Consider the following 23791-nt stretch of genomic DNA (forward strand, 5'->3'; position numbering starts at 1 on the left):
GACTAGTAACCTGGACAACTCAAGGCCTCTCTATCCATAGGACGGCTGTAATATATATAGTTTCAGTGTCTCCAGAGAGACCACCTTCTTGAGAAGTGAGGAGTCAGGAGCTTGCAAGACCTTGGCCCGTATTTCAACAGGGTATTAGAGACAGAAGAGCCAATGGGTTATCTACAGCCATCCTTAGCAGTGACTTCCTAGGAAAAATCTGCCCTTGAATCCATCTTACATCTATCCACCTAGATGTCCTTGTGTTGCACACCATGACCACTCCGAATACTGTGGTGGAAAACGTTCAGATGCTGTTATTCCAAAAATTCAAATGATCTGCTGGCAATAGAGGGTCTATGTGCAACACAAAGTTGAGCAATTCTGATTACATCCAGTAGAGGGCAGTAGTGCACATACATGGTGTAACAGGGCAATTTCCTGTGATATCTTTGGGAGATCTTACTGTCTGAAGTTTATGTATCATTGTGAGTCAGGGATTGTATGTGATTGCATGGGGGAGGAGAACCTGGGCTTCTCCAGAGACTAGAACAGTGGGAGGTGATTAGGCAAATTCACTCAGGCGGTAACGCCTCCAGCGAAGTCCCAGCACCTGGAAAGGCTCGCCTAGACTGGCTCATACTGGATTCTCCAGAGACCAACAGACAAAGAAAGGACTGTTGGATAAATAGCCTGAGTTTAAACTGCCTCAGGGCCTTCTTTCCGATCCAGTCAATGGAAAGGACCTTCTGTCCAAGTTGTCCCCCAATTCTTCCCGGAAAGGTCTTTCGCCTACAGAGGTCCCCTAAGACCAATGGATGACTTCTGGAAAGCTTTTAGCATTCTTGTAGGAACTTGTATTGTTTTTTTAAATATGTTTTCTGTATAATACTTTTACCTCAGGAATAAATGGTGCTTTGTTAGAAAGGGCTGTGTGGTAACTTGTAACGGCTGGCAACTTCGCTGTTCATAAGTTTGCAGAGAGAAAGCAAAGTGCAGATGCTGGCCTGTTTAGGCAGTCTGGTTTGCTGGGGATATCCCAGTGTAGGCAGGGAACTGTGCAGCCCTGGTCAGGAGGGAGAGAGACATGGGTCTTTACCCAAAGAGGTGACAGCTGAGGAGCCGAGAGCCTAGCATGGGTGCCTTCGGTGGACCACAAGGGGGAATACAGGTGCAGTTGCCCTGAACTGTGACACATGGTAGTGCAGTAGCACCTAGGAGCCCCAGGGTACGTCTTCACTACCCGCCGTATCGGCAGGTAGCAATCGATTTATCCGGGATTGATACATCGTGTCTCGTTAAGGCACGATATATCGATCCCCGAATGCGCTCACCGTCGACTCTGGAATTCCACCAGAGCGAGCCGCGGCCGTTGATCCTGTGCTGTCTGGACCCCAGGTAATTCAATCCAAGATACTTCGACTTCAGCTATGCTATTCGCGTAGCTGAAGTTTCATATCTTGGATCGATCCCCCCCCCCAGTGTAGACCAGCCCCGTGTCACAGACTGGAACCCCACTGTGCTAGGACCTGTACAAACACAGAACTTGCCCCAACTAAAATATACACTTTCACGGCCACCTGACCCCAAATATGTTCTCTCGATTGTTATAACTTTTTACCAGATTCTAACTATGATTTCTATACAAGATTACCACCTAGTCACTGAGAAATTAAAAAAACAACAACAATTACTTCTGTTCTGCTCGAATCCATACAAATCCACTCTGTACTTCCGTTGGTGGCTCAGCAGCAACACGGAGCTACCAAACATCTTTCCAAGAGTTCTGGTGATAGTCACTGATGACAAAGATGTTTGATAAGAGGCTATAATAATTTCAGCTGCTGTTAAACCCACAGAACCGTGTTAATTTCAATCCCATTTATAACTCAGTAGGCGAAAATCTATCAACATTTGCCAAATGAATAAAGAAAGGCAAAACCATTGGGGAAAATTAGTTTTCAACCTTTTTTATTTGGGCCCTGTCTAGGTGTCAGATTGGAGAGTGAGGAAGGAAGAAATTGGAGGACTATACTCAGGCTCCATCCATCCACAGTCCCAAACACTGTCCATAATTCCAGGACAGCCGGCTGTTTCTGCTAAAGTGGTCAGAAGTAAAGTATTTAAGAATTAGGCTTCAGAGTTAAACCCCCCCTGAGATGCAGTAGGGAAGTTCATATCTGTTGGATCTGTTGCTTCAGGATGCCTGTCTGCAGACTCAGGCAGATAACTGCATTATGTCACATTGGTGAAGTTTTCCTCATAACCACAAGGGCTTGAAACTTAATTTATTTTAAAAATAAAATCTTTGAGTCTGCAAAAGCTGAGAGGGCATCAGAGAAGCGCTAGTTTTGCATGGCATGTGCCAGATCAGTTCCACTCGTTGATGAAACTGTGGTGGCTATGAGGGAAAAATTACACTGTAGAATGGAATTTTATTTTTCTGAGAGCAATGTGAACCAAACTATGCTACGGCCAAGCCCACCTCAGCTGGCTGGCAGCATGGCTTTACAATATGTTTCCTATTTTTAAATGTTGACTAGACAAGTCAGACCAATTTTCAAAAGAGCTCAGGGTCAGATTTTCAAATACTCTGCATTCACACCTGGTGTTGGATCCAGCATCCATTGGGGTGCTTGCTAAAGGGCGGATTTGCAAGACCTTAGTGCCCAATATCTACAAGATGTGTAGAGCCCCTTTGAAGAAGATGTTCACTTATTTTGATGCCTCAGTGGGAACTTGGATCCCCACTTGTAGGTGTTGAGCACTTTTGAAAATCCTGGCTGCAGATAACTAGGGTGTGGGTGAGATCTGTTCCAAAAAGATCTGTCCGACAGGATGGGAGATGGGGTGAAAAACCGCCACCTTCTAAATCCTGTCCCCGTGTCTGCTGACCTGGGAAACAATCTGGGAATAAACAGGGCTAAGGGCATACATTACATGGAACCCTGTCAGCAGATGAAGATCTCTCTTTAGACATTGAGCATTCTGTCAAAATGTTGTGCAACAAATATCCTTGTTCCTCTACCCCAAGAAAGGAAGGGGGTCATCAGTGGGCCAAACATCAGAGCATAATAAGGCTCCTATCTGACCCCTTGGCTGAGTGTCCACCCCCTTCACCTTAGCCAAGCCTTATAATATATAATATAGTATGGGCAATGGGGTAACTCCTAGGCCTTCCCTGCCCCCCAATAAAGGCAGCTCTGGCCAATGGCAAAGAGCCCGGCCTGCCTGGGGTTAGAAAAGGTGATTGGTGGAACAGCAGGACATAAGGGGTGGTTGTGGGGTGAGGAGGGCAGATCAGAGGGGTGCCCCCTGGGGAGCTGGGGGGAGGAAGATCAGCGCAGGGAAGGCCCCAGCAGAGGAGGGAGGGGGAGGACAGCAGTGCAGTTCAAAGAGAGGAGCACCTGGGGGTGAGGTTAGAGAGAGGAGTCCAGGGCCAGAGTATGTATATGGTGGGGTAACCTGGGGAGGGCACAGGGTGTGGGGCAGAGGATCATCATGGGGGAGGGGAGCAAGCGGGGAGGGGGCAAAGGGTCCTCCTGGGGGAGAGGTGGTCGGGGGAGTCCCAGGGGAGGGAGCACAGTGGGGGGGACATGGGGAGGGGAGCACGGGACACAGGGTCCCGGGGGTGCGGGCAGAGGGAGGGGAGCATAGTGGGCAGGTAGGGGGTGGGGTTCCCTGGAGCACAGGAGAAGGGGAGTCGGGGGGGGTCTGGGCATAGGGGAGGGGAGCACAGGGGATGGACAGGGAGGGGGCTGATCCACTGAGCGTCTGGTGGGCGCAGTAGGGGGCAGGGGTCCCAGGGCACAGTCAGGGGGTGGGGAGCAGGGGGGGGTTAGATGGGCCGGTAGCACGGGGGGGGCGTGGGGATGGGGAGGCGGCCCGGAGGAGGGGATGGGGGTCCCGGGGGAGGGGGCAGTCAGGGGGTGGGAAGCGGGGGGGGGGGGGGCGGGGAGCACGGTGGGAGGGGCGGCCCGGGGGGCGGGGCGGCGCGGCCGGGGGGGGGACACGCCCAGTGTGTGGGGGAAGGAACCACGTGGCAGCAGCCGCCCGCCCCTGACTCAGCGCCGGGCACCGAGACGCGACGGCTCCGGGCCCCCCGCGACCCCCGCCCGGGTCCTTATCCCCCCGCGCCGCCCGCCGCCCCCCAGCCCGGCATGGAGGGGCCCGGCCGCGCCCTGCTCCGCCTCGCCGCCGCCGCCTGCCTCCTTTGCGGGGTGCTGCTGCCAGGTACCGCCGGCCCCGGCCCCCCCGCCCGTGGGGGCACCCAGCCAGCCCCCCCTCCGCCCGTGTCCGGGGGGGGGCACCCAGCCAGCCCCCCCCTCCGCCCGTGCCGGGGGGGGGCACCCAGCCAGCCAGCCCCCCTCCGCCCGTGCCCGGGGGGGGCACCCAGCCAGCCAGCCCCCCTCCGCCCGTGCCCGGGGGGGGCACCCAGCCAGCTCCCCCCCTCCGCCCGTGCCCGGGGGGGCACCCAGCCAGCTCCCCCCCTCTGCCCGTGTCCGGGGGGGGACCCAGCCAGCTCCCCCGCTCCGCCCGTGTCCGGGGGGGACCCAGCCAGCCCCCCTCCGCCCGTGCCCGGGGGGGGCACCCAGCCAGCCAGCCCCCCTCCGCCCGTGCCCGGGGGGGGCACCCAGCCAGCCAGCCCCCCTCCGCCCGTGCCCAGGGGGGGCACCCAGCCAGCCAGCCCCCCTCCGCCCGTGCCCGGGGGGGGCACCCAGCCATCTCCCCCCCTCTGCCCGTGTCCGGGGGGGCACCCAGCCAGCTCCCCCCCTCCGCCCGTGCCCGGGGGGGGCACCCAGCCAGCTCCCCCCCTCTGCCCGTGTCCGGGGGGGCACCCAGCCAGCTCCCCCGCTCCGCCCGTGTCCGGGGGGGCACTCACCCAGCTCCCTCCACCCGGCTCCCCCCTTCTCTGCCAATACCCAGCCAGCTCCTCCACGGGCACCCGCCCAGCTCCCCCCCCCTTCGCCTGTGCCCAAGGGGGACCTGCCCAGTTCCCCCCTCTCCGTCTGTGCCGAGGGGGGGCACCCGCCCAGCTCTTCCTCCCGTGCCCTGGGGGGGCACCCAGCCAGCTCTCCCCCTTTCCACCCGTGCCCAGGGGGGCACCCAGTCAGCTCCCCCTCACCCATGCCCCAGGGGGACCCGCCCAGGTCCTCCTCCCCCCTCTCTGTCCATACCCGGCTGGGCACCCCGTGGTAGTAACTCCGCATGGCCCCCAGGGGGCTGGCTGGGGTGTGGGGCTGGTGCATGGTGCTCTCACCATCTCTGTTGCTTGAAGCCCTAAGCACTGCCCCAGCTCCAGGCACTGCAGCTGCACAGCTGGGTGGGTGCCTGGCTGGCACCCGAGGTCTGCACCAGGCAGGGCAGGAGCTGGTCTTCCCCTCTAGTGATGGGTGCGCTTGGTGCCAGAGCAGAGTGCCTGGGGCTGGCTCTCCCATTGCTTGGGTCCGATCCCATCCCGCAACGCAGGTGTGTAGGAGAAACGCGGGTCACCTGGTGAACCCCACCAGGGATAAACTCCCTTGCCAGTGCTGTTCACCCGAGCTCCAGCTGGGAGGTTGGCCCAGTCAGGACCTGCTGTTAATGTCTCTCCACCTCTGACGTGGCTCTGCCATCCTTTGAGTAGACAGGTGGGATTCATCTAGATCAGTGGTTTTCAAAGTTTTTGGGCTCTGTTCCCCTTTCCAAATAACATAGTCTACCGCGTACCCCCATCTGAGATAGGTGTATTGTTGTGACCCTGTGATTAGATTGCCAAGTCTTCCTAAATGAAATGCGTTGTCTGCCATTACAGGATTTTTCTCGTGTACTCCCCAAGAGCTTGTGTACTGCTAGGGGTACGCGGACCCCAGTTTGGAAACCACTAATCCAGATCCTTCTGGGGCCGAGTCATTGATCTTCACGCTATAGATTTTGCCACTATTGCCTTCTGCCTAAGGGTGCTCACCCCTGCCTCTTGTATGTTGTAAGAAGTCTGTAAGAAGTACATCAGTGAGTGCCGAACAAGACACTGTTGCTCATGGTGCTAATCGATGCCCTCGGATTGTTTCCTTGTACACCCGTTCGCTTATTCTTAGATTGTGCGCTCCTTAGGGCGGGGGCTGTTTGTTCTGTGTTCGTACAGCTCCTAGCACAGCGGTGTCCTGGTCCATGGATCAGGCTTTTAAGTGCTACAGTAAAATACAAATACATTGTTTAAAGGGGCTCAACAAAGCTAGGAAACCGTTCAGTATTTGATGCTGAATGCCTCCCAGAACACTTCAATGCATTGGAAGGGGGGTTGCTCTTGCAGGTTGCGGGGTTAGGAGATCTGAGTTCTGTGTAGGTCCAGAGGGACCTATCTTGGGGGTGGGAAGCAGTGATTTTACAGGGCGGAGTCATTCACCTTCACAAAGTGCTTTGAAGTCTGTGGATTGAAGGTTCTGTAGAAGGGCCAAACAATGAACAGTAATTTAAGTACCTGTCTCTGCTTGCTGGGATGCCAACAAGGGGACCCTTCATGAGATACCAAACCCACCATTTACCAGCACAGAGTTGGGGTGAAGTAAACCCGACACGTTGGAAAAGCGATCAGCGTTCTTCGCTCAGGGTTGTATGTAGCTCTTATGCCTAGGGGATAAAAACAGGAATGCTAACTTTAAAAAAGTGCTCGATTTGTATGAGTATTAGAGAGCAGTCTTTCAGTTTATACCAGGTACTCACGGTAATGAACAATCACTGTTAAAAGTCACATGCTACAGCATAAGTTGACCCCATATCAGTGAGACTACTTAAGAGTTAGGGGAATGTTTCCATATTCCAGAAGGGAGACTAATTTTGTAAAGCACTTTTTCAGTAGTGGGATTTGTCCTTGTCTTTTTGATCTAAGCATTTAGAGAACCTTAATTGCCATCAGAGCCCTGCCTGTGTGCGATAGTAATCAGTAGTGCTCGCGCTAGGGGCTCCCTGTGAGTGGGAGCTATGGATTAGGGGGAAGGGTTAGGTGTCTGGGGCCTTCAGAAAGAAGAAGTGGCAGAGATGGAGACATATGAGGGCCTGATCCTCTGCCCAGTGAAGTCAGGGGAAAGTCTTCCATTGACGTCAGTGGGCTTTGGAGCTGGCCCTAAGCAATTGTGCTGAAATGACGGGTGGAGTATTTAGCACATGACCCTAAAGGAGGGTATGGATGGGTTGACTCATCCCTGGAGCCTCACCCCCATAGCTGGGCATGACATAGCAGCCTCTCCCCAATCTAGTGCACCCCACCGACAGCTGCTATGGCCCTGTAGTGGTCAGCCTCTTCTCATGCCAGCCCTCCAGCCAGGTCAGATTTTGACTTCTCTCTTCTGGGCCAATAAACGGGACTCAAACATAACTCCTCACCCTTAGCAGGGCTCGCTCCTTGGCAGACTCTTCAGGGCTCTGTTCTGCATGGTTGGTCTCCTGGCCTGGTGCTGCGCATCACCTCCCAGGGCTTTCTACCTGAAGCCCAGCTCCTAATTCAATAGTGCTTCTCTCTCTTCCCTCCCCTCCCCAAATCAGGGTGTTTCTGCACCATCTTTCCCTGTAGTCAGCAGGGGAACCCAGGCCCTTCCTCTCCCCTGAGTTCCAGTCCAGGGACCCGGCAGCCAACAGCTGAGCTCTGCTTCTGCTGCCTCCCTTGACTTCTTCCTTCTGTGGCCTTCCCCACAATCCCCTCCTGGGCTTCTGTACATCTGCCACCCACCAGGCCCTTCCTTCAATCTCCAGCCACCCGAGAGAGACTATAGGATCCTTTCCCCTCTGGGCTTCTTCCCTTTATGCTCATCACCCACCTCCTCCTGCAGCTGGGCCTCGTCTACAGATGGGCCTTCCCAGCCCTGGTGCCTTCATTAAGCTCTCGAGCTCCAGTTTAACCCTTTTAGTGCCAGTGTAGGGTATCAGAGTAGCAACCATGTTAGTCTGTATCCGCAACAAGAACAGGAGTACTTGTGGCACCTTATAGACTAACAAATGTATTTGAGCATAAGCTTTCATGGGCTACAGCCCACTTCTTCAGATGCATAGAATGGAACATATAGTGAGGATCTCTCTCTCTCTCTCTCTCTCTCTATACACACACACACACACACACACACACACACACACAGAGAACATGAAAAGGTGGGAGTTGCCCAACCAACTCTTAATTAAGATGAACTGTTGTCAGCAGGAGAAAAGAACTTTTGTAGTGATAATCAAGATGGCCCATTTCAGACAGTTTGACAAGAAGCTGTGAGGATACTTAACATGGGAAAATAGATTCAATGTGTGTAATGGCTCAGCTCATCTTAATTAATTAGCCTCTTAGAGTTGGTTGGGCAGCTCCCACCTTTTCATGTTCTCTGTATGTATATATATCTCCTCACTATATGTTCCATTCTATGCATCCGAAGAAGTGGGCTGTAGCCCACGAAAGCTTATGCTCTAATAAATGTGTTAGTCTCTAAGGTGCCACAAATACTCTTGTTCTTTTTAGTGTGGGGTAGATACCCCATCACATGAGGCTTCTTTCTTCCCTACCCCCTGGTAGCCTGTTTCAAGGTATAAGTGGGTGATCAGCTGGGGATCAGAAAATCTCCACTTCTGGCCTACAGCCAGGTACAGTATGTGGCATTCTTCATTCTTTTGATGATTTGCTTTTGGCCACTGTTAGAGACTCGGCTAGTTTGCTCCTGTGTCTGTTCTAATGTGGCAGTTTCTGTGTTCTTGGATCCTTAGCCAGAATCCAAGAGTCAAATCTCTTGAACTTTGGGGAAGTTCTGGTTAGGCTCCAAACTTCTTTGCAGCTTGGGCCCATCTTTACTTCAAGGGGCTGATCCCTGACTGGTGCCAAGGGCCCTCAACCCCCTGCTCCGTTTGTCAGAGGAGAAGCTTGTCTCATGGGATCTGCTGCCAGAAGGGATGTCACACCTTTCTCCTACCTCACACTGGACCCAGTGAAAAGCTGTTTGTTACTTACCCCTGCCCGAATATGACTTGTGCATCCCATGACCCTGCCAAACGGCTTGTGCGCCGTGGCTGATGCGGGGTCGCTCAGAATCTAGGCTCCTGGGGAGGAGAAATCTACCGAGGATGACACTGGATTGTGCCTTGCATGATGTGTAAGCAGTTGTCTGGGGGAGAAAAACTTTCCCCCCTTTACTTTTCACTTACTGTAGAATTGCAGGGCTATCAGAAACTTGCCTGTAGAAGCTGCCATGTTCAGCTGAGCCTTCTTTACCCTAGATGTGCGGAATTCTTCTTGTTGGTCCTCACTGCAGTGCCCCCAGACACACTTGGGCAGGCGCAGAGATGGAAGGACATAGTAACATGGTTGTGGCTTTGCAGTGGGAATATTCACTCCCGGCCTAAACTAACTTGAGTGCTTGGATCAGGCTGCTGATTAATTGTGCAGTGCAGACCTAGCTGAGTGTGTAATTTGGTTGACTTAACACATGATCCATGTTAACACCTGCCTCCACACTCCTAGCACAACACTCAGGCTGCATCCTGGTTCTCACAGCTCTGCTGCTGTACGGATTCGGCCTTCTAGCAGTGCCTGGGTAGTGAGGTGAGACAGTCCTAGCTCTCTGTGCAGGGAGACAACCTGAAAAGAGTCCACAGTGGGAGACACCTGCTTGCCTCAGCCCTTGGCCCCAGCAGTTGAGGCAGTAAAGGAGAGCTGCCTGTGTTTTCCCAGAATGCACCAGCACAATTACACAGTGTGGTGGGTGTGTGGCCAATGCACAGTTGTACTGGGAAAAAATCCTGTGTGCATGCAATGACCGGTATCGGCTGTAACCACATCAGAGTAGTGTGTCTGTATTTTGGCTATGGTAAGATACCAAGCTCCTCTCACAGTCCTAGGAATTGTCATATGGGTTTCGGACGGTGGCCATCTAGACCAGTAACTTGTCTGACAGTTGCCAGTTCCAGTTGCTTCAGAGGAACTTCAACGCATCCTGTAGTGGACAGCTGTGAATAACCTGCCTGTACAGGAGGCTTTTTTCCTACTAGCTGCTTTCTCAGTTAGCCATTGGTCAGCTTATGACCTGGACAGGAAAGTTTATCATTACGTCAGGCAGGATTTTTAGACAGCTTGTGAATGAGATAAAGGACGTTCCAGCCGTGAAGGCACTAGTCTTGGATTTGGGGGAAACAGTTCAGTTCTTGCTCTGCCACTGATTTCCCGTGCGAGCTTGAAAGTCGGGCCCGGTCTACACATAAACGTGTTGCTGGCATAGCTGGGAATGTGAAAAAATATCACCACCTGAGGAACCGACACAGCTGTCCTTGCAGAACCCCTAGTGTAGGCTTGGTTATATTACTAACAACCCCCTTTGGCAGTATTGCTTATTTAGTTGCCCATGCAACCATAATTCAGTCCTCTTGTGTGTATGCTTTAGGATCCATTCTTTAACTACACAATTGTAGGGATAGCTCAGTGGTTTGAGCATTGGCCTCCTAAACCCAGGGTTATGAGTTCAATCCTTGAGGGGGCCATTTAGGGAACTGGGGTAAAAATCTGTCTGGGGATTGGTCCTGCTTTGAGCAGGGGGTTGGACTAGATGACCTCCTGAGGTCCCTTCCAACCCTGATATTCTATGATTTTTTCCATGGGACCTCTGCCTCATTCATTGCACAGAATAGACCTGCTCTGGGGTGGAGCAGGGTTGTGCGCAAAGGAGGCTGTTTAGAGGATCCCTGCCTCATCGGTTGTGGAAGGTCTGTAGTGCTGCGGCAGGGGATGCAGGAAGATGCCCTGGAGAATTGGATTCTGTCCCTGCCTCTGTCACAGTGTGCCTATGGGATGCTAGTCAAATCACCTTAAACCAAACTTTTCACAGGAGGTCACTAACTGTGTGTTCCTCATTTTCTGGGTAACTGACTTGAGACCCTGGGATCTGATTTGAAGAAGGACGTTGCAGTTGCAGTTAGTGGGAGCTGTGCTTTGAACACACAAAGTGCTATAGCATGCTAGGCATCTCAATTAATGGAGATTTTTTGAGTAATCTCTCCAATGGGGATAATCGCATTTCCTCATCTCACAGGGGCTGGGAAAAGTAATTGCAGTGTGTGAAGCACTCAGATACCCTACTGATGGGCACCACAGAAGAGCCCGCGAGGCAATGAATAACATTGTCTTCAGAGCCGGGTTTGAATAGTGTGCAGTAAATAAGGCCCAGGGCAATACATTGAACAATATGGAGAAAACAATATTGAATAGCTGTTCATTGATTTTGCACCATCCGTCCTTTGCCCTGAATGAGGCAGAGGTCCTGTGGAAAAAATATCCTCTGATCATGTAATTGAAGATTGTGTCGTAATGCAGCTGCACAAGGAAGCTGGATTAAAGTTGCATGAGCAGTCTTAATTCTGACTTTGCCTAACATTGAAGTTCTTGGCTTTGCAGCGTTCATGTTCTTTTCATGTAGGTTTCAGAGAGTGTGTGTGTGTGTGAGTCATCTAGAACTCAGGATTTTTGGAACATCCTTTGACCCTCTTTGCCTCTGTGACCCCGTTTCCACCAAGGAAACTTTCTAAAAATTGCCAGCCGTAGTCACCCTGCTGCAGCTCCACCAGCACTTGCAATGTTGGGATCTCTAGTGCAGGTGAGGCTTCGGCAGGTGCTAAGTGCTGCCGTTAGGGGTAAAACTTTCTAAAGTCCTTAATGCCCATTTGCAGAAGTTCCGCAGGCTCCTGACTTCCAACGAGACTCTGTCTTGTCTCGTCACAAGAGTTTTAGTGCTCTAACTATATTGGTACAAGCTTTAGTATGAGCAAAATTATACTGGTATAAAAGTGCCTGTATGGAAAGGAGAATAAACTACTGGTGCAAGGCACCTTAATGCCCCGTAACTGTGTCCACATAAGGGCTTGTACTGGTTTACGTATTTCAGTTAAGTCCCCCCTAACTGACATAGTTGAACCAATACAAAGTTTGTGTAGACCAGGCCCTGGAAGCTTCTGTCACTTTTGAATTTGTTCCCCTAGACCAAGCTGAGCAGGGCTACATGGCACTTCTAAAAATGGCTGGGGCAACAGCCCGCATGCCTATCCAAGGACTTCCAACATTGCTAACACTCGTACCTACCCGGTCCCATTACTGCAGTCAAGCTAGAACTCTGGCAAAGTCTGCCTGGTGATCGGTATTTAAAGTGCTAGAGACTTGCATGCACGCCCATTTAAAGACCTCTTTCTTTTGTTAAAAAAACCAAGGGACTTGGGAGGATCCCTCTGGAAATGTTCCGGCTGCTGCGAGCCATTTGTTATAACTCGTCCGTTCATTCTCTGCCGAGAGAGCGAGGATTTGGCCTGTGTTCGCTTCTTTCAATAGTGTCTTTCTTTGCTGCCTTTGGAAATCCGCTTCCTTCGGCAGCATTGGGCTTGATTTTAAAAATAAATGTGTAGAGTATTTTGGTCCATGAAGCCAGCTTGTTCTCCCCGCCACCTTGGGCTGTGCTGGGGTTGCTTTGTTTGTTTTGCTCCCAGGATAGACGTCTCCACTAGGCGTCTGGGCAGCAGCAATGCATAAAGCTTGGATTGTCACAGCTCCAACTCCCTCCCATGCTGTCTCATCGCTGTCCTGAGGCGAGAGATGCATAGAACCGTGGTGTGCACAGGAGTTAAGGTGGAACGGGCAGTGCTAGCTCCCTTTGCCAGCTCTGCAAGTGAGGTGGAAGGCCTGTGATCTAAGAGAGCCTGCGTTTACAGCCCAGCCTCGACAGAAGAGCTTATCTTGGAGGGCAGGAATGTGGCCCCCGAAGCTAGCACTCCCGCTCTAAAAACTCCACTTGGGCAGGGTCTCCGTTACAGGGTGAGGCTGCACTTTAGATCCTGTTAGTCCCCCTTGAGGGCACCCCCTTGCTTCCTTCCTCTCCTACCCCTCATGGGCTAGTTCTGTGGGCTCCAGCCCCCTGGTCACCAGCTGTCAAACTGACAGGCCCAAGTGAGTTTGCACCTTCAAGCCTTTTTTTCCCTTCAGGAGCCTGTGATAGCAGCTGATTAAAGGGACTCAAACCGCTTCTTCAGAACAAAGCCTTGTGCAGGGCAGTCAGAGGCAAGGCTGGTCCACCTGTTTCCCCTTAGGTAAGCCTTTAGTCGTTCATTGCACGCTTTAGAAAGTCCCATTGAGCTGTTACTTGTCTCCCTAGGCTGCAGTTAGCGGAGCAGCTCCTGACAGCCCACTGAACCCTCCCTTCTTCCCTAGGCCAGCGTCTCCACGGTTTGAGTAACCCCGCTGAGCCTAGCGTCGGGTCTGGGACGAATAAACCTTGCTAGACAGGCGGGGGACATTCCCCAATTAATACCTGCCTCATTGTTTCCTCTGTGACCCTTGGTATTCTCTGGACTGTGCCGCGTCTTTGTCATTGATTCGCTTCCTCCTAATGGCCTCCTTTCATTTAAATCCCTATTGTCAAACAGGCTAACCTCAGACAGGCAAACTGAGGCACATCGGAGCTAATGCACAGAGCTCCCTCACTCTCCACAGGGAGCAATAACCTAGCACGTGCAGGGGCAGGAAGAACGTTTCTGCAAGAGAGTCTCTCCAGAGACGAGGATAGTAGAGGGGCCTGTGATGGTGATGGATGGGAGAGGCGAGTGGCTCTGCTGTGACCCCTCTGCCATCCCTGAATCAATCCATGGCAATTTGTTATGAAGGGTGACCAGTGTTTCCTTTAACAGGGAAATGTGTTAGTGCTGTGAAGCTTTTGTTTTAAAACTAGTCAGCCCCCGTCCCCCCGGCGTATGTCTTAGTGAGGGAAGTGACCAGGATTGTCTGGGTAGCGAGCAGTGCTCAAAGATGGAAGAAAAAGGAGCTCAGAGTAAGATGAGGGAGCAAGGACCCCACCCTGTGACACTGCAGGACAAGCTGAGATGGGCTACAAGGGAGCAGGAGAATTTAAGGGGGGCACCGTGCTAGGTTGCAACAGATTTACTGTGTGATGTTGGGCGAGTCCCTTTACCTCCTGTGCCTCTGTTTGCCCATCTGTAAAAGGGGGCTGTGGACACTGGAAAGCGCGTGAAGATCTGCAGACGAGAAGTGCTAGGTGGCATTAGTGCCGAGAAGCAGACTGTTTCCTCTGCCTCCACGGCCCAGGAAATCCTTGGCCACCATTGCGGGAAACGCCAGCAACACTGCCAATTGCGGGAGTGGTTTTTGTGATGTGGACACTTAGCCTCTTATGAAACCACCAGCTCATTTCACACCGGTCCCCAAGCAGCCATCGGACAGTAGTGACCTCTGGTCCTTACCACCCATGGCTGGATTTGGAGCGGCAGTCAAGAAGTGACTGATGCTGTAGTCCGTCCCCTAGCCCTCTGGATCATCCCATTCCCCTGGTGGGGTTTAGTTTTGTAGTGGGGATGTGGGTGAGACTTGTACTTGTTGTGGTGCTGGATACCGAGTTATAGCTGGCTGATGCACAGGGGCCCCATTGTGGGGGTTAGTTTTCTGGTAACACTCCGAATGCTTTCTTGCTGGTGGCTCTCACTCTTGTATTTTAAGGATCAAGGCCAGGTCTCAGCTGATGCCAAGTCTTCTGTCTATTCTTTGATTGAATAAGCTTGCAAGTTACAACAAGGAACCGACTTTAAAATCCCAGCTGGGTGGGCACCCAGAGCGCAATCTCCGCAGTCCCTTGTGGGGAAGAGAGCCCAGTCGCTATAGCGTGGCCATGGACAGTGCCCAGGTGTGAACTAAACAGAGGGGCAAGGCTTGGCAAGGGAGATTCCCAGAACCCCTCTCCCAGGGGCGAGGAGCAGGGTGTCCTGCTCTCACGGGATCTTTCGCTGACTGGCAGCAAGGACGTCACTTGATCAAGAGCAGCCCTGAGCCAGCCTTCCCAACCTTCGTCTCCGCATTAGGTGCGGGGCCTCCGCTGGCTAAGCCGTTGCCTCCCCCTCTGAAGCGATACTTGTTTACCCTCACACCTGTGCTCAGCATCACAAACAGCTTCTGAGCTTTGCTCTTCCCATTATGCCACCTCCGAGTGTCACCATACCCTGGGGGTGGCCAACCTGCGGCTCCGGAGCCACCTGCGGCTCTTCAGAGGTTAATAGGCGGCTCCTTGTCTAGGCGCCGACTCCGGGGCTGGAGCTACAGGCGCCAACTTTCCAATGTGCTGGGGGGTGCTCACTGCTCAACCCCTGGCTCTGCCACAGGCCCTGGCCCCACTCCACCCATTCCCGCCCCCTCCCCTGAGCCTGCCATGCCCTCGCTCCTCCCCCCGCCCAGAGCCTCCTGCACGCCACAAAACAGCTGATCGCGGCGGGCGGGAGGCGCAGGGATGGAGGGTTAGGTGCTGATCAGCGGTGCTGCTGGCGGGTGGGAGACGCTGGGAGCTGCTGGGGGGCTGCTGACGTATTCCTGTGGCTCTTTGGCAATGCACATTGATAAATTCTGGCTCCTTCTCAGGCTCAGGTTGGCCACCCCCTGCCGTACCCGATCAGACCACTGGTGTCTCTAGGCTGGTCCCTGGCGCTGGTCTTTTTTTGTTGGCACCCCATTGGAAGGGCTTAGTGCAAGATACATCCCCCAGACAGGGCTGAAATGCATGTGAGGGGGGAATGGCTGTCCACTGGCACTCTGCTTCCTGTAGGTACCGGCTAGGAAGTCAGACTCTCCTGCTGGCAAGCGTGCGGACATAGGGGCTGGAACTAGGGGCGCTAGGGGTGTGGTAGCACCTCCTGGTTTGAAGTGGTTTCCATCCTATCCAGGCTTTACAGTTTGGTTCAATGGCTCTCAGCCTCCCCACGATACAAATTGTTCCCTGCGGGCTGTGACCTTTCCTGGGAGGGTGCGTTAGCACCCGGGAGGCCGGTGCTGTTTGTTTTACAAGGCACTACCCTGCCACTGTCACAGGAGACAGTTCCTGGCTCTCCACTCTCAGCGGCTGTTGAGACTGTCACATCGATTTGTAAGCGGTCTCCCTCCCATGCCTTTTACGCTTGCTCCTTCCTGGCTTGTCCTCAAGCCCAGGCACTGTGTCTGGTTCATTAGGACTCCGAGTAACTCATTAGCCTGGTCTTCATCTCTTTAAATGTTTGCTTGGGTAATTGTAGTGCCCATGAACGGAAAGGGCTGGTGGCCTGGCTCTAGAGGCGGGCAGGTTTTTTCCTGATATGCAGCTCTCGGCGTGCCTGCGTCCCAGCCCCTGCTCGTCCAGTGCCGGGGCTCTGAGCAGAGACGGACACTTTTACCCTGTGCCTTTGCTTTTGGGGGTGGATTCAGTGGAAGTGAGGCTGGTTCCACTGAACAACTCCCGGAGCAGGTCATGCAGCCTGAGGTGGTGCATTTCCCCCCGGTGCCAGCTCGTGCCTTCCCGGCTGCAGGCTGCACACGTACACACGCAGGAAACCTCGTCTGGGCAAGTGTGGTCAGGTTCAGAAAGTATCTTCAGGGCTGGCGTATAGGATGCCAGCTAGAGTCGTTTGAACCCGGACTTCCCCTGGTGAAGGGAGGGCGGGTTGGAGAGGGACTGTGCTCACTAGTTATATACTGAGCGGTATGTTTACCATGGGCTGCAGGAAGTGCAGGGTTAGTGACGCAGCCTTTAAGTAAAGCAGGATTCTCTGACGGAAGAGCCTTAATCCTAGGGCTGCGGCATGGACTCCTTGATCATCTTCTGATGGAGAAGGCGGTGAAACCCTGCACCTGCTGGACACAGCCCCCAGCTGCCAGCATCTGCTATCTGCCTACCAGGGACTGGTCCAGCATTCTCTGCCAGCATCTCTGCACCCTCATCCTCAGTCCAGTACTCCCCCCTGCAAACCCTCCCCAGGAGCCCCTGCCTTGTCGGTACCGGCCCCCACTTCCACAGCTCCTCCCCCAGACTGCGGTAGAGCTCCAAGTGGAAGGAGAAGCAGAGTTCGGGGGGGGGGGGGAAAGAAGAGGCAGAGACTTTCTGCACACGCCCCGTCTCCTTAATGCCAGCCGCTGATGCTCACAAACTCCTCCAGCACAGCTGCTGCCCGAGGGTGAACTTACTTCTCTTGATGCTGAGTGATGGGGTTTCCGCAGAGCCAGCTGCCGTATTCCCATCTGTGCTACAGTGTAGGGGCTGGGGCTGGCCTGCTTCCTGGGCTCATGGGCAGGGGGCTAGCAGTGATTCCTAGGTTAGGCAGGGGAGCGAGGACCTCGAGAAAGCACTGGATAGTCCTTTAATGACCACTGAATATTGGCCTGGGTAGCCAGGAGCATATCAAGAGTGGAGGGTAGGGTGGAGTGGGGGGAGGTGGGAGGGAGGGGAGGCAAATTGCAATTGGTCTAAGACTCGGAAGGGACTCAGTGCACGTGCTGCCTCCCCCTGCTAAAACCCTCCAGACCTAAACACCTCGCTGCTGCAGAGAAGAGAGGGCACATGCAGCCTTCGCCGTAAGGCTGCCAATTCAAATCCAGCCCAGGTCAGCAGGGCCTGAAAGCTTTCCCCCCGATCAGGAGCTGGTGGGCAGGCATCCCGTCTAACAACCCATCTCAATTGGCTTCCTGGGCAGAATCAGAAGAGGTGCCCCAGAGCGAATGGGTCAAGGAGATTGACCTCCTCACGCATGGGCTTCCCAGGGCAGGGTTGAGGGGGAGCATAGAGGTCCCTGGCCCTGCCATTGTATGTGCTGTATCTGCTCGGTGGATAAAGAGGGGACAAGCGAGCACCTTTCCCCAGCAGTGATTCCAGTGGGAAGAACATAGAGAACAAGAGACAGATGCACTCAGACTGCTCTATACTGAAGGTCCCATAAACCCATCAGACTAGTTAAGGCCGTGCCAGTCAGTCCCCTGCCCCCTGTGTAACAGATACGCATCAGAGTCCCTCTGACCCTTGCTGTGCGTTTGATCCATTGGGGTTTGACCAGGCGGCTGCTGCTTTGTTGACTGGAGCTGGAAATATCTGCAGGAGCAGCTGTTGAGATTTACTCCTGGTCCCTGACCTTTGGAGGAAGATCCAAGTCCGTTGCCCGTCACTTAGGGAGCTGGGAGGGCACAGGCCTTGCTCGGGGTTGAAGGGTCATGTGGAGCTGCTAAGTGCTTGTCAGCAGAATGCTGGGCGTCCTGAGAGTCTAGGACAGTGGCTGGGTTTAAATATAAACCTGGTCCCTGCAGGCTGGAACCAGCTGTGCGTCCCACGCAGCTCAATCGCACGGGGGAACAAAGGACCCTGCTACCTCGGTCGTCTCAGCTGGGGAAAGGAGCCTGGGTCCAGGCCCATCTGCTGCTGGCCACGCCCTAGTTTAATTCAGAGAGTGGCGCTTCCAGCTTTGGACCTGGCTGATGAATTGCTTCCGAAAGGGAGCCGGGGTGGGGGGGCCTCCTGGCTGGGATTCCAAGAGACAAGGCACATGGAACTGGGGGGTTCTGGTTGCTCAGGCAGACGGGAGGGCGTCTGTCCCTGTGTGAGGGGAACCCTGCTTGTCTCTGGAATGGCCTTGCAGACCTTGGCTCCGAGCGGGAGGCTGCCTGTGCTGGGAGATGGGGGGTGAAACCCGCTTTACATTGGACTCTCCAGGAAAGCGCAGGCACAAAGCAGACGCCTTCGGGACAAGGCCCAGCAGCAGCTCTGCTCGCGCCCCTGGTGCAGACGTCTCCAGCCTCACCGAGGAGGCAATTTAGATCTGGAGCTGGTTACAGATTCTTATTTATTCATAAACCCCTCAATCGCTTAGCCTGGCACACTGCAGCCGGATTGCTGGGGCACGGCTGTGAAGTCTGAGCTAAGCCTTTGCAGCTCACGCTCAACTGGCTTCCTTCTTCTGTACTATGGCACATTTATAGTGTATTAGCCTCAGAGTTGGTGTCAGCTCAGGTTAACACTGGAGATCTAGTATTGTAACAGCATTGCATCACAGAGCCGTCTGCAATACCTAGATGGCTCTCGGCCTTAGCAGATAGCCCTCTCCTCTCACCGTGGAGTAGGCTGCATTTCCCACCAGTGTCTGCAATGGGGTGCATTTCCCCCCTCAAATGGTTACAACCCTCCTCCTCTAGGACTCCCCTTGGTCAGGAAACTCTATCCCCTCTGGTTCCCCAGCGGAGGTCATTGCAAGGAGCTGCATCTTTGCTTGTGTTGGTGCTCTCTTTGCCTTTCCTGAAGTGCCGGTTTCCTCGAAGGGAGAGGCTGAATCCAGTAGTTAGAGAAAAGTGCTGAATCTTTGGGTAGGAGAAGGGCTCTACAACACATTTGATATTCAACAGGAAATAGTTGACTGGTCATCATTAGGTTTCAGAGTTAATATCCAGTGAGATGAGTGGGGCAGCTGTTATGCCGCTGAGCTGTTGCTCCAAACTGATCAGAGGCTGTTTTTAAAAGTGATCACATTACAGACAGAAATGTCGTAGTGTTGCATGTCGTAGGTGGGTGCAGTCCCAGAGCACTGCCTCAGGGTCTGGAATGGTCCTGCAGGCACCCTGCCTCAGTTTCCCCTTGAATTCTGAGAATAAGCCACTTATACCCACCTACATCCAGACTACAATATTCCCCCTGCCTTGGGACTATTTTATTCAGATTAACCAGCTTCTCTCTCTCCCCCAAGAGCTCCCTTTTAGGGATGTCTACACTGCAATGTAAGTCCAGAGTTTGAACTCAGGTTCAAGCCTAACCCCCCTTCTGTCTACACACAAATCACTCTAACCCAGGGCTCGGATACAGGGTCCCAGGACCCTATGGGGGTGGAGGGTCTGAGCCTGAGTCAAGCTGGGACCCAGGGCTCAAGCCCTATTGCTTTGCAGTGTAGATGCAGCCCAGTGGACTCATGTTCTGGGAGTCTGCCAAGAGTATCCCACAGGCTGATTTTTCTTTGTCCTCTGGACAGTCAGATTTGATGGACAGTCAAGTTTTCACTTATTGCACCATGAACAAAGGGCTAGAATGGCCACATCTTGGAAGGGTGCTAGGAAGTCTGGGATGTGGGACTCAGCCCACATAGTGCAGTATAGATGCTAGAGCCCTAGGTTAACAAACTCAGGGTCTGCTGCCTCAAGTTATTGCTAGCCCTGGGCTTACACTGCAGTGTAGACATACCTGTAGATTCAAGGTTTCACACCCCTCCTTCTTGGGTCTGTGCAGTTCCGGTCCGGGCCCTTCCTGTCCTGTAGACTCTCCCCTCGGGTGCTAGCGGAGTTCTTCCTCATCATCTTAGGAGCTTCTTCCCTGGCTTAGCTTGGAGACTCCTTTTCTGAGTCACCCACTCAGTCAGCTAGTCAGGCTCTTGACACTCTCCAGGTGGGTTTAATAACCCCACCCCTGTTTGTGCTGGCTGGGAGAGAGGGGAGCCTTGCCCTTATGGGAACAGTGGTCTGGGATAGCCCTGTACCTTCCTTCTCCCAGATGCCGACTGCCCCCAGGACCATCTTCCTCTCTTCCAATAAACTACCTCCTCTGGCCTTAATGGCCACAGCATCCCGTTAAAGGGTGAAGGCCGCGCTTTGCTCAGCCAACTATGAGCTGGCTGTAACCACGTACTGGTTAGGAGCAGGAGTGAGTGTTTTGCTGTCGGTGGTGCAGAGCCTCTCCTGTAGCTCCGGGCCCGGGGGTCTGCTTCTTGGAGCAGACAGCTCGGAGTTCTGCTCTAGCTGCTCATGTGACGTTCCGAGTAGCCTCGGTGTGCACCGCAGGGACAGCTGAACAGATCAGCGGCTCCAGCCACGCACAGCTTCTTTGAATCCCTTCAAGTGCCCCCTTACGTGCTGCTTCCCTGTACCATGCCCTCTAAACCACAGCTCCAAGGAGCCCCTCAAAGACGGTTGCACTAAGATCCCTGCGGGCCACACACCTCAGTGGTCTTGCTGGGGCAGCAAGAAGAGACAAAGCCCAGCCCATCTCACCCAGACCCCCCTGCTAGTTCCATATGCCCCCTCTCCCCTGCAGGAGGGAGGCCCGCAGGCAGAGCTCCTGAAGGGAGGCGAGAACCCCTCCGGGTGGGTGTGTGTGGGTGTGTGATCTGCTCCCTCAGCCCAGCCAGGTAGACTCTGTAGGCCCTGCCTCCTGGGTACAGCACAACCCCCAGCAGTGAGACGAGGGCCCTGCCCGCCGTGGGAGTGGGCAGGGGGTACACAGGGACAGATGAAGGGGTTTCCTGTACCCAGGGGTCTGTTGCACCGGGAGCCAGCAGAGACCAGCTCCCCCAAGCAATATGAATCGCCAAGAGCTCCCACAGCCCAGCAGCAGCTAAAACCCAAAGGCTGTTAGCCTAGACAAGCCCCTACCTGCACCCCCAACACCCGCTGACTCCCAGGAGCTCAGTCAGCCTCCGGGGCCAACTTCCCTACAGCGGGCTGAAAGGAAGGGAGAGGAGCTGGTATTTCAAGGGCCCCCAGCTCCTCCCCTTTCCCAGCATGCTTTGCCATGGAAAGCGCGAGAGTCAGGCCGTCCCTTTCCCTACTCCGAGAGGGCCTCAGCCAGCCTCACGTGGCTCCGCACCATGCCCTGACTCCCTCCACCCGTCCGCTCTGAGCGCCTCCGCCTCTCCCTGGAACCAGCGCACCCCAGCCTAGCACTGGGGAACTCAGCCCCCGGGCCCGGGAGCTCAGCGCCTCCTCAGCACGCAGCTTCGCGCCTTCCCGTGGGAGGCAGGGCTAGTTCGCCCAGCAACGGCAATGAGGGCTGGGCAGTTGTGCAGCCAGCACCTGAGAGGCGGGAGGTCGTGGGTTAACCCCGCACCCTGCTTTGGTTCTCTGAAGCTTGGACTCTAGGGGCACTTTGCTCTTCTGGCCTCCAGCTGGGAGCCTGCCCTGTCCTTGGCAAGGCAAAGGCAATCCTCCCCCCTCGGCTCCCCCTTCTCCAGCTAGCCGACTGGGCGAGTGTCTGCACGCATCTCTGAGCAGCTTCCGAAATTGTGAGCCTGGGGCAGTGCTGGCCCCCCAGCCCCTCTCCTCTCACACCCCCTCCTCCTGCCCCCATACAAGTACTGCCTGTTTATAGTGCAGTCTGAGTGTGAGTGTGGGTGGGTGTGTATGATGGGAGGATCTATGTATTCCCAGGCTAGATGGCTGAGAGCTGCCTAGCATAGCCTCAGGAGCTTCTGGCCTCTTACCCAGTGCTTGTGAGTAGGGCAGGGTAGCGGTAGGCACACAACACTTCGGACCCACTGTCTTAGACCGTCCCACAGCGCGAGCTTAGCGGGTCCATCTGCCAGTCCCTAAGCCCCTACTTATGCCGGTGTATTTTTCAACCCTGTTATTACTAGATCTTAGTCCTCTGCTGTATATTTCCCTTCAGATATTTATAGGGCTTTCACAATCCCATAAATACCATTTCCTTTAGCCTGTATAAATTTAGCTCCATCAGCCTCTCCCTTCTAAGGCCTCAGCTTGGTGCCTATTGTTGGACACACACTCTCTTTCTCTCTCTCTCTCTCTCCTCTCTTTCATGTCTTCTTAACATGCAATGTCCTTGCTGCGTCACCGGCCTCTCTCAGCTCTGTCAAGAGAGCCCAACACGATGCTGGCAGCGTTTCTCCACAGTGTTCCTTGGGAGCCAGATTTGTAAGGGAGACATGATGGGGGGGTGTTAAGCTCTTGAAACCAGCCTGAGCTGGACTGATGCAAATTGCAGCGAGCTTTACCTACACTAGGGGTTTGTACTGGTGCCAGGCCGCTGATGGCTGGAATCAGGGCAAGACCTACGTGAGTGTAACTGACACCGTCTGGCCTCTCACTGTGTGTGGTGCACCACTTGGGCTCCCCGCTGTGGCCGCAATACTGCAAATACGTACGTGCAGTTGGCATCAGTGGTGTTATTAGGGTGACCAGATAGAAAGTGTGACAAATCAGGATGGGGGTGGGGGGTAATAGGAGCCTATATAAGAAAACGCACCATATATCGGGACTGTCCCTATAAAATCGGAACATCTGGTCACCCTAGGCATTATATATGTGCTTAAAGTTAAGAGCATGAGTAAGTACTTGCAGTATTTTCAGAGTCACTGCTGTCCAGGATGTTGTCCCCGATTTTGTAGGTATGGGGTGCATTCCTTGTTGCTAGATGTACAATTTTGCATTTGGCTGTATTAAAACACATTTTGTTTTCACAGACTAGCTTACTGAGTCATCCAGATCCCTCTGTATGACTGCCCTGTCCTTCTCATTATTGGCCATTCGCCAGTCTTTGTGCCATCTGCATATTTTATCAACAGTGATTTTATATTTACTTCCAAATCACTGATGAAAATATTGAATAGCGTGAGGCCTAGTGCCCTGCAGAACCCCACTATAAACACCCCCATTCAGTGATGGTTCCCCAGTGACAGCTGCTTTTTAAGATCTGTCAGTCAGCTCTCAGTCCATTTAACATGCGTTTTGATATTGCAGAGTGCTAATATTTTAATCAGAGTGACAGGGTACTGAATTAAGTGCAGTACAAAACGTATTTATTACATCTACACGGTTGTCTTTATCAACCAAATGTATAATCTCATCAAAGTGAAATCAGATTTGTTTTGACAAGACCTGTTTTCCATAAAACCATGTTGAATGGCATTAATTATATTCCCATTAGTTAGTTATTGAATCCTGCATCAACTTTTCCATTATTTTGCCCAGGATAGATGTCAGGCTAACCAACGTACAGTAAACAGGTTCATCCTGCTTGCCCTTTTTGAATACGATATTGGCCCAATATTAGCATTCTTCCAGTCCTGAAATTTCCCTGCTAGTCCAAGATTTCTTAAAATTTAACATTAGTGGGCCAGAAGTCTCAGTCAACTCTTTTGGAATTCTTGGATGCAAGGTATCTGCGCCTGCTGATTTTAAAATGTCTGTTTCTCGTAGATGTTGTCTAACATCCTCCCCCGTTACCAAGGGTCTGGAAAGTAGTTAATTATCCTCATATGA

At 53.5% G+C, this 23791-nt stretch overlaps 1 protein-coding gene and 1 long non-coding RNA gene across 2 annotated transcripts in view; one reads left to right on the top strand and one right to left on the bottom strand.

Moving 5' to 3' along the window:
- The first annotated feature begins 3992 nt into the window (after nt 1-3992).
- LOC112059307 (uncharacterized) overlaps nt 3993-23791 on the top strand; it is a 32968-nt gene continuing 13169 nt past the window's right edge. Inside the window, exon 1 of the mRNA XM_065553725.1 lies at nt 3993-4221. Coding sequence (XP_065409797.1) covers nt 4149-4221 — 73 coding nt within the window. The 5' untranslated portion in view covers nt 3993-4148. The remainder of the gene's footprint in view (nt 4222-23791) is intronic.
- On the bottom strand, nt 5979-7950 carry LOC135972958 (uncharacterized). Its single transcript, XR_010589577.1, has 3 exons — nt 7351-7950; nt 6449-6597; nt 5979-6158 (listed from the first exon to the last, which is right to left on the bottom strand). It is a non-coding gene; the product is annotated as an uncharacterized LOC135972958 (long non-coding RNA).

The sequence above is a fragment of the Chrysemys picta genome, chromosome 8, assembly GCF_011386835.1.
Source record: "Chrysemys picta bellii isolate R12L10 chromosome 8, ASM1138683v2, whole genome shotgun sequence".
In the NCBI taxonomy this organism is placed as follows: Eukaryota; Metazoa; Chordata; order Testudines; family Emydidae; genus Chrysemys; species Chrysemys picta.